Source organism: Adiantum capillus-veneris, chromosome 8 (genome assembly GCF_014529385.1).
Source record: "Adiantum capillus-veneris isolate H3 chromosome 8, ASM1452938v2, whole genome shotgun sequence".
NCBI classification, from domain to species: domain Eukaryota; kingdom Viridiplantae; phylum Streptophyta; class Polypodiopsida; order Polypodiales; family Pteridaceae; genus Adiantum; species Adiantum capillus-veneris.
The window spans coordinates 101,806,601-101,816,764 of record NC_140938.1 but is presented as its reverse complement, the minus strand read 5'-3'; the positions used below and the strand labels follow the sequence as shown (position 1 = coordinate 101,816,764).

Sequence of the window (10,164 nt, the reverse complement as noted above, 5' to 3'; positions counted from 1 at the left end):
CATAGCTTTCATCGGAAGAGAAGGAAGGTGAAGAAGAAGGAGAAGAGGGTGACCTCTTTCTTGCCCTTTTCTTCCTTTGTTTCCTCTCTTTCCTTTCGGAATGACGAGGATAAGGACTGTGTGTTGATCTTTTGCTCTTGGGAGGAGTGGGCGATCGTCTAGACCGTCGTCTTCATGGAGCCACATCTTCATAGGAACTTAAACTTTCATTGCTTTCTTGCTCTTTGGATTCCTCCTCTCCTATGGGAGAGAGTCTTCTTTTGGGGGTCTCTTCAAGAGGCCTCTTAACCTCTCTGTCTCCTCTTGGAGAGTAAGGGAAATTTCATAAGCGCAAAGTTATTGAGTAACTTCAGCTTGTAAAGCAGGGTTGCCCATAGCTTGCTGCAACCTAGTTACGAGATAATTCACAAACATGAGGGCATCATCATTAGGACCTTCATATGCAAAATCAAAGCTATCAATGCTTATTCTACTCTCTTGGTTATTGTCAGCCATGCTAACAAAATTTTATGTATGTACTTAGTGTATGCTTTGGCAATTCAAAACCTTAGTTGCCACTCCTCTTAGCCTTTGAAAATCGGCTCTTAAGTCTACACTCATGGCTCGAAATGGTTAATTATAGAGAGTAGCGAAGTAAGTCTAACATAGCATAGTTGCCGAGGGCTAGCTCCTTTCGGAATTCTTATAGCTCAATAAAGGTAAAGCCGTAGGCAAGTCTAAAAAGACTCCATGATTAAGTCCAAAGGTCCCGAGGTGTGCACCATATCCCACATAGTGAGCTCAACAGAACCGATAATAGATCCCAATTCCACTTGCCCTAATATAATTAACAACATCAACCATTTATAGGCTACTTAAGGACCTCTCTTCTTAAGCAAGAAAAGAGAAACCAAATGCTCTGATACCAATGTAATGTAATTGGCCTATTAACTTGAGAGTAGCGAAAATTAATGAGAATACTTTTAAGAAATTACTTTGTGAGCATAGCGGATGAACATAATTGAAGATAGCAACATAATCATAGCAATTAGTTAACTTGGCATGAACACTACTTTTGCAAGAGAGAGAATTTAGAGAACATGACAACAGTTGAGGACTGGCTTTATGTGGAGCCGGGGTCCCCCCTCCAATAGGCATTTGTATTATGATTTCTCCCATCAAGAGAGACTTGTTACAATACAATCTTTGTGTTCCTTATGACCTAAGTGATGCAATGAAGTTGGAAAGCTTCATGCATCACAAGCATAACATAAACTTTGAAGAGAGCTTTAACTATCCCAAGCCTCAGTCCCAAGACCTCAAACACCTTCGAAGGTGGAGAGAGCTAGGAGGAAATGAGGATAGGGAAGAAGAAGAAGAAACATTTCTTAGGAGAAAGAATTAGTTCCTCACTTATCATAACTCTTCTTGCTAGCATACATAATAGCATAGTAATGAAGATGGAAAAGATGGCAAGCTTAAGCATTGAAGCATGGCTCTTGGTTGGATTTGCACTCTTTAGAGTGTTGGTGTAGGCTCTCAACCTCTACTTGCTTGGAGAAGGAGAGGGAGCTTTTGCACTTTGCACAATGCATAATGAGAGTGTACGTGGGAGAGTATACCCCCTAAGCAACCCCCTAGCTTGCTTTGGTCGACCCCCCTTGTAGGTCATGCTTGAAGCTCATTGCTCATTGGACCCCTCCAGGCCTAGCCAATCACAAGCGGGAGACATTACAAGCAACAAGGATAGCCTTGGGACAAATGGCCCCCTTTCCCCTTTGAGAGAGAGGACTTGATAAATACAAAGACAATCAATTAAATCTCTTAAATTATCATTGGACCCCTTGGGTGGCCAACCAATAGGCTTCAAACATACCATGAGAACAACATGAGGAGGAACTTGACAAGTGTCCCTTATGCTTTCTTTGTATCAAGTATGCCTTGTGTGGGTGTTCTCTCCCATCTTCCCTCATGTAGGGCTCGCCTCCTCTTGGTAGGGATTGGATCTTTTGACACCTCAAGCCCCTCAAGCTTAAGCATAGTTCCCACTACAAGCTTGGACCTTAAGCACTTTAAGCTTGGGCTGAGTTCTCACCTCAAGTACAGTCCTAGCATCTCAAGCATGTCAAGCACCTCAAGCATCAAGCACCTCAAGCACCTTAAGCTTGGGCCGGGTTCCCACCTCAAGCTTGAACCGGGTTCCCACTACAAGCTCAACCTTAGCTTACCTAAAGTCAAAGGACTGTTACACTAACTATTGAAGACCTTCAATGAAGCTATACGTAAGATCTTATGTTCCATTGCTCACCCTTGCACTTTGATAGACCATCTCTCATTTGGACCCCTTTACCATTGGCCCCGTGTTGAGATAGATCTATAAGCTTTAACCCTTGTTCCCGTTTATTCTCCCACATTAAATGATCATTTTAATATGAGAATCATTTGGGTGGGTTAGATATTAGATTTTATGACAGACCATGTAAAAATCAAAACAATTCTTTTTACAATAGAAAGTTTAAAGGAAGTCATGAGTCTTCTTCAATGAAAGGAACCATTTACAAGCTAAAAATTTTGGATTCAAAAATTTGTACGCCTGTTTCCTTGTTCTTTAAGGTATGTTTTAAAATGCCAATAAGGCACACTTTTAACTCTCTTCCTTTATTAGTAAAGATTTGGAAGCATTTGTTAGTGTTTACACCAAAGATTGTAAAATTTTAATGGTTTTCTTCCAAGAAAGCTTGGAATCTAGCCAGGATGTTTCAATTTTTTCCAATTAAAAATACACTGATGCAAATGCTCCATCAGTAGCATCCATTGGAGAAGACCTGCAAAGACGTGCGCATCATTAAAAATACACTGATGCAAATGCTCCATCAGTAGCATCCATTGGAGAAGACCTGCAAAGACGTGCGCATCATGATTCCCACAAATTTCAGGCCTAAGCTCACATCCAATACACACTAAACACCAACCAAGTGAGCCACATTTTGCAAACAGACGTACACCGCGAAGAATTGTTCAAACAACCCATAAGAGCAGAAAAACTGCCTGTACATTCCCAAACAGAACCAAACACGCAGCAGGACAACAAAATATAACCCTTGGAAAACGGCATTTTTAGACTCCGAGCACCGAGGTGAACCAATCACAAAGGCAAAGCAACAGAATTGTAAACATCATCAAATGGTGGATAACCAGACAGCACAATTCAAAAGTTTCCCAGTAGAATCCCATGTAAAATAGTCTTACAAACAAGGAACATCAAGGTGTAAAGGCTCCAAACACCACTACACTCATGAATTGCAGAGATTGAATGTGGAATGTGCTTACAAGCTTTCATTGCAAGCACAACTATTCCAAACTGTATCCAAAACATACATACCAGGGTCTCCTTGATGTAAACATATTCGCAAGATTCTACGGATGCAAACTCTAAATAGAGACATACTTCCTACGTAAAGTTTTTAGATATGAATATCCTCTACATGATTCTCTTTAACATGAGCCCTGAAAAATGATAATTTACCTCAGTAGAGCGTTTTCGGGCAAAGGACCTGGCGTAGTTTTGTGCCATTAGCAGTGGCGTTTTGCTGAAGTGAGCAAGATGAGAGCTGCTCGAAGCTTAACTCCACTATCTTCCACAGAGTTACGATTAGGAAGCAGTGATGAGAGAAACAAGACAACTTAACTGTGAAATCACTTGAACACTCCCTCTGCTCCCATGTGGCATATACCTTGGGACAAAGCTTGGAAGACATCTGAAAAATTGGTCTTGATTGTCTCACAATTTTGAGAAGGCATAAGAGATATCCTTGGATATGTGGCACATAATAAGCCATCTTCACAAGAAGCTATGGCATCCATAATCTCTCAATACAGCAAGTCAATTACAAAGAAATAAAGACTTCAGAATTCGATGTATGGAGTCACCGTTATTACACGACGTACGCACGCACGCACGCACACACAAGACTAGTTTCTTCAAAGACTTGGTTATAAAACATGCAACAGCCACAGGTAAGCAATTGAAGGAAAACACAAATACTAATGACTGAGCAAGTGAATGCCTCTTCATACGTGATTTGAGTCCTTGAGGTGTTCCTACGCCATTCACTGCACTATGAAAGCAGTAAAAACTGACAAAATTGACGATCACAATCAACCATTTCGTAGTGCATCTGAAAGGTAGCATCATAGCTTCCAACCAATCCAAACATGACAAGTTCAAGAGGCACACTCCTGCTCCTTTCCTTCCTCTGCACAATCTGGAATATTTAGAAAAACTTAAGAACCGTGTGATTACATACAAGACTTCCACAACCCGTGAACTTTACTGCATGTTCGTGGAACTAAATACTTAAAGACTTGTGTCAACAGGCTTCAAAGTCGTCTAAGCGAGAGGCCTCGAGAACACGATGCTCAAATTTCCACTACACCAACAGAACTCAGTCAATGCAGACATTCAATCTATATTCTGCAATTCAGGCCTATGCTCACATCCATACTCTAATTCTGCGCAGGCTTAACAAATTTACTTCTCTGCAGATAACTCATAGCACAGAGAGAGTGCCAGCACATAGCCTGCAATGGTCACTTTGTATGACAGCTTAATACTAATCAACAGGAATCACATTTGACGGGTAAAATCTCTTAAGGACATCCAAACACGCAGAATATAGCCAGAGAAAACAGCAAGGAGCAATACACTAAAAGGCCTTTTGACCATTTTAGTTCCCAACTGAAACAGAATGTAATGTTGTAGATTTCAAACTCTTTTTCAGTATCGAGGTAAAACACAAAGCCAAAGCGCCAGTTATATAGACGTCAACAAATGATGGATAACCAGATATAATTCAGAAGTTTCCCAGAAGAGTTCCAACATTTGCTAGTTTCACAAAAAAGAACAAACTCATTGGAGGTAATCCGGTCGTAACTGACTAAGATCCCGCAACATTAACAAAAGTCAATTGTCTTTCACTGGTTATCATACCCCAGGGTAGAATAACCATAACACTTCTAGAATAGCAGCTGTGAGAAAATAGGCTGCAAGCCTAATAGAAGAGTTTTCATGAAGCCTGTTGGAGAGTCATTCTCTCCGGCCAGCCTTCCTTGGCCCCTCAAATTCGGCTTGGATACATAAAGACACGAACCCTTCCACCCTACAAACCAACAAAAAAATTATGTGCCTGAGCTGAGCACTTCATCACCGTAAAGATAATAAACGCCAGCCAATCATGTTCCAAGGTATGAATGAGACTCACCAAAGAGCTGGGTGGTAAATTTTTTCTGAATTTGGCTCGTACAACACCACTATTTCCATGAGGCTTCGTCACTCTACCCCAAATCGACCGGTACAATGTCCCGTTCTTCTTCGTCTTGGCCTTGTAGACATATGCAATCCTCTTTCCAAGGTACCAGTTCACTTCTTCAGTTGTATTGACACCCTCAATTTGCAGAAGAGAAGTACTAGGATACTGATTAGATTTCCCCCTGTACAAAGAAAGGTTCAAGCTCCACCCAAAAACAGAAACAAAAACATACTTTGCACCTGTTCCTTCACTTACCTCTTGTATCCCAGGATAAGCCCCCGCACGTAAAGTCTGCATCATGGCAAAAGACAAGGATAGGATATGCATAGATCAGATTCTGATTGAAATCTACCGGAAAAAGGTTGAAACTCACACAGATTGCATATTTAAGATGTCCAATACAGATTGAAATAGGCAACTGTAAGAACTTGGCAATGCAAGAACCAACGTAACAAATAGAGGAATTGGTTTCAAGAGAAAGCTTATTATTTTCTCCTTTAATCATCCAGCTACTACTGCCACAGTTCGGAGAAGAGAAAATGGCACAGAAGAGCATTGCCACTCAGCCTCAACGGCGGCGAAGATAAACTCCTCTTAGCTGAAAATCCTACAGACATACAGTCCTCGGAATGGCGACTCACAAATACTTCCACGCACATGCACCTATCCGAATGAGACGTAGGCCTGCACCAGATCTTTCAAGCCAACGGCCGGCATTTGAACGAATCAAGCATTATCAGGAGGTTCGCGACCAAACCATCAGCTTCGTTAATCTCGACCAAGAATCACAGGCATATCTCTCTCTCTCTCTCTCTCTCTCTCTCTCTCTCTCTCTCTCTCTCTCTCTCTCTCTCTCTCTCCGCCTGCAGAAGAAGAACGTAGGGATGATCACCTGACGCGCTCTCCTTTCCTTTCCGTCATAGCGGAGGGCGATCGCTGCTCGAGCAAACCACAGATGGGAGAGAAGAGGTCAAGTTCGACAATTGCTCCTCTTGACAGGAAACCCTAGTTTTCCAGACCTTTAATTAAAGACTCTTCACACCAAGGAAATGCTCGAGTTCAAATCCGCTGGGCGATAGATATAATTTCCGTTCATCATTCAATCAGCACTTCTAAGTGTAAGGTAAGACATAAAGATGAAGCCTCCTTAAGAAACGAGCTCACGCGACCCGGTCTCGTTCGCTCTTACCAAGGGGTCATTCCCATAAAGCTTGTCAAGCTTACTCATCTGAATATGTGTATACTTACCCACGTCTCCGATGGATCTCACTCGCTTTTACCAATAGGCCAATCCTATATAATTTTTCAATTTCAAACATGTGAGTATGTGTGTACTTCCATACGTGTGTATAAATGTGTGTGTGTGTGTGTGTGTGTGTGTGTGTGTGTGTGTGTCTATCGCTATCATTAGAGCGATTGTGTGTGTGAGGGAGAGTTACATTTGAGCCACCCCACAACCTCTCTCTCTCTCTCTCTCTCTAACATGGACATGATAAATCAAGAGTATACCAAGGCTCACTCGCAAAAAATAGAACTCAATGAAGTCAAACTCTACAACATCTTGCACTATAACATCAACATCTACGTAATTGAACCATAATGAATAATTTTTCCTCAAATCATAATCAAAATCAAGCAGGAGCAATTGAACCATAATTAACAGATTTTACTCAAACCATAATTAAAGTCAAGCAAGGAGCTTGTTTATAGAGAATGAGAGGGAGAGAGGAGTACATTCTAAGATATAAATAAAGATTTTGACAGCAGTGTCTAAGTTTTCCCGCCCATTGTAGATGTTGCACTTGCATACCCTCCCCACGTTCCTCGCTAGATGCAGCTTCTCTCTCTAAGTAGCCTTGCTTGCGCTATCTCAAGTTATGAGCGCTCTGCCCCCCCCCCCCCCTCTCTCACAAGTTGGCAAGCCTCGGCAAGCCCATGTGGTTTCCAGATTTCATCTGACTGGCCTGGATTCAAGCTGTGTGTGTGTGTGTGTGTGTGTGTGTGTGTGTGTGTGTGTGTGTGTGTGTGTGTGTGTGTGTGTGTGTGTGTGTGTGTGTCCTTGCTGGGTGACTTGCTTGGTGCGGTCATCTGTCGAAGTATGTTTACTCTAATACAACCATTCCAAACTCCCATTGGTGCTTGTTTGGCTTGCCTCTTCCTGGTGTTGAAGACAGGGAGGAGCCGAATTGTCCTATACATAGAGGTCAATGGTTGCTTAGGCTTGAGAATGTGGTGCAACAGCTTGAGTCAAAAAGTGCCCTCAAGGCTTGGATGTTTTGTCGTTTGAACTCCCAATTGAGTCCTGACAGCTACCCGCTAGCGTCTCAAGGCACTACTTACACAGAAAGCCACACCTACACTCATGCTAACTCAAGCTTGGAATAGTAAGAAAGACCAATGTGTTATGAGGCTTGTAAGGTGAAGGTTTTTTTTATGGTGTCAACCAAGTTTCATTGTTACTTGCAAGCAAAGTATTGTCCATGGTTCAAATCTTGGAAGCATCTTTGTATTATTGTTACATTACAAAATAAGGGCATACAAACATAAGGTCCTAGATTAGCGTCTCTCTCTCTCTCTCTCTCTCTCTCTCTCTCTCTCTCTCTCTCTCTCTCTCTCTCTCTCTCTCTCTCTCTCTCTCTCTCTGTGTGTGTGTGTGTGTTATTGCCGAGATAGCCTTCTTGTGAGGTGCCAATGACAATGAGAAGAGAAGGTGCCATGAGGAATCTATGAGGTGGGGGAGGCAATGGGGAGAGTTCAAGGGTTCCATGAGCCTATCATGAGGTGTTATAGATCTAGCATACATGTTAGGTGACGATCATAATGAGTAGAGGAGCGACCATGGAGCGTTCACCATGAGGTGACAACGCAAGGAATAGAAGCGCAATGAGTCATATGCGACAGTCAGTTTGGTAGTCATAGACATGGTCACTTAATTGCTTGCATGAAGCTCAAAAATACTACCATGGTGAACACACGGAGGAGCCGAACTATCCTATACATAGAGGTGAGTGGTTGCTCATGCTCGACAACATGGTGTAGCAACTTGAGTTAGAAAGCACCCTCAAGGATGGGATGGTTTTCCATCTGAACTCCCAATTGAGCCCTTACATCTACCCACTAACATCTCAAGGCACTACTTACACATAAATTCACATCTACACTCATGCGAACTCAAGCTTGGAATGGTAGAAGAACAATGTGTTATGAGGCTTGTAAGGTGAAGGTCTTTTTTATGATGTCAACCAAGTTTCTTTGTTACTTCAAAGTAAAGTATTGGCCATGGTTCAAATCTTGGAAGCATCTTCGTATTACCGTTAAGGTCCTAGATCAATGTCTCTCTCTCTCTCTCTCTCTCTCTCTCTCTCTCTCTCTCTCTCTCATTCATGAAGTTACAGAGATAGCCTTCTTGCAAGTTGCCAATGACAATGAGAAGAGAAGGTGACATGAGGCATCTGTGAGGTGAGGCAATGAGCTTGTTGTGGCAATGACGAGATATCAAGGGTGCCATGAGCCTATCATGAGGTGTTATAGAGCTAACATACATGTTGGGCGACAACCGTAATGAGTAGAGGAGCGACCATGGAGCAGTCACCATGAGGTGACAGCGCAAGTAATGGAAGCACAATGAGACATATGTGATAGTTAGCAGTCACCATGAGCTGACAACGCAAGAAATAGAAGCACAATGAGGCATACGTGAGAGTGAATTAGGTAGTCACAGACGTGGTCGCTTGAATTGCTTGCATGAAGCTCGTAAATAGTACCATGGTGAACGCTTCACAAAATATTTAGCCTTGAGATTGCAGTCCTCCATAAAATGGTAACATAGATAAAATAGATAGATGGGACTGGGGTCCGGAGTCCGGACTTTTGAGTCTTTACGGATGGTTCGTGGATACAGATTCCAATATTTAGAAGTGCTTTAATGGTGTGTTTGCAAGCCTCACGGTAGACTGATAGTGGCTTGAGAAAATTGGCACCCTAAGTTCTTATATATAAGTAGGTCGAGAGCGCACTAGAGCACACAACAATGCACTGAGGTTGAGAGCACGCATTGAGTGGCATGAGGCTAGCCGCTCATGAATTGTGGGTGCTCAATATTGCTTCCTAGCCCATTTGTTGTTGAAGTGAGGGGAGGGCATTGCTTTCTTTGGCTTAATATGAGCGTTCGATGTTCGTGGAAAATCAAGCGGCCACCAATGCAACATCTCCGCCAAGAAGACGATTCTATGTGCAAACCCATACCATTATTTGGGGGGCGCTCTTTGTTGCTGCTTTTGCAAATTGCAGCTACTCCAACCCTTTTCAAACACAATCCTCGTTAGCAATATTAAAGATGTTGCCCTTGAGGATATCGCAAGGAGTACTGGGTTGATAAGCGTGTGATTTCTATCTCCTCTTCCTCATCGTCGAGATCATTGTCATCACCACCATCTATGTGTCATATAGATGAGGTATATGAGCTTTCAAGCTTGAGCCTGAGCATTGCACCACCCATGCCATTAACAGATGTCACTTATGAGCTTTCTCTCAAGCTAGAGCTGCCAATGGCGAGTTGACAATCAGGGATATTCTCTCCGGCATCAAAGGTGTGCGAGCGTAAAGATATGCTCCTTGCAACAGGGGCATACTGCAACTGCAGCTTCTGTCAACTTTTTTTGGATTGTTGGTAATTGCTCCAAATCAGGATTTCCAATGATTGTTATTGTGCTTAGTGCCGTTGTTAAGAGTCTGTGTATGTACATCATAGGAATGTGTCGCTTTCTGTCTTAACAATATAGAGTGCGAGAACAACATGGACAAAGGCACAACAACTAATCAGAGGCTAGGTGTCTTGTGAACAATATTGCTATACATGAAAGTTCACCCAAAGCTA

At 42.5% G+C, this 10,164-nt stretch overlaps 1 protein-coding gene across 1 annotated transcript; it reads right to left on the bottom strand.

The window, feature by feature from the left end:
- Positions 1-4,811: 4,811 nt before the first annotated feature.
- Positions 4,812-6,301, bottom strand: LOC147452652 (large ribosomal subunit protein eL33z-like). Its single transcript, XM_086518290.1, has 4 exons — positions 6,181-6,301; positions 5,544-5,579; positions 5,241-5,469; positions 4,812-5,138 (listed from the first exon to the last, which is right to left on the bottom strand). Exons 1-4 carry the CDS (start codon positions 6,207-6,209, stop codon positions 5,097-5,099), a joined length of 336 nt encoding a protein of 111 aa, XP_086374416.1. The 5' UTR covers positions 6,210-6,301; the 3' UTR covers positions 4,812-5,096.
- Positions 6,302-10,164: the final 3,863 nt, after the last annotated feature.

Bases quoted from the DNA above. Each gene is read 5' to 3' on its own strand.
- LOC147452652 (XM_086518290.1), bottom strand. From the start codon at position 6,209: ATGACGGAAAGGAAAGGAGAGCGCGTCAG. The intron at 5,580-6,180 runs GTGATCATCCCT...GCCATGATGCAG, and splicing joins AGGAAAGGAGAGCGCGTCAG to ACTTTACGTGCGGGGGCTTA. The intron at 5,139-5,240 runs GTGAGTCTCATT...GTTGGTTTGTAG, and splicing joins ATTTACCACCCAGCTCTTTG to GGTGGAAGGGTTCGTGTCTT.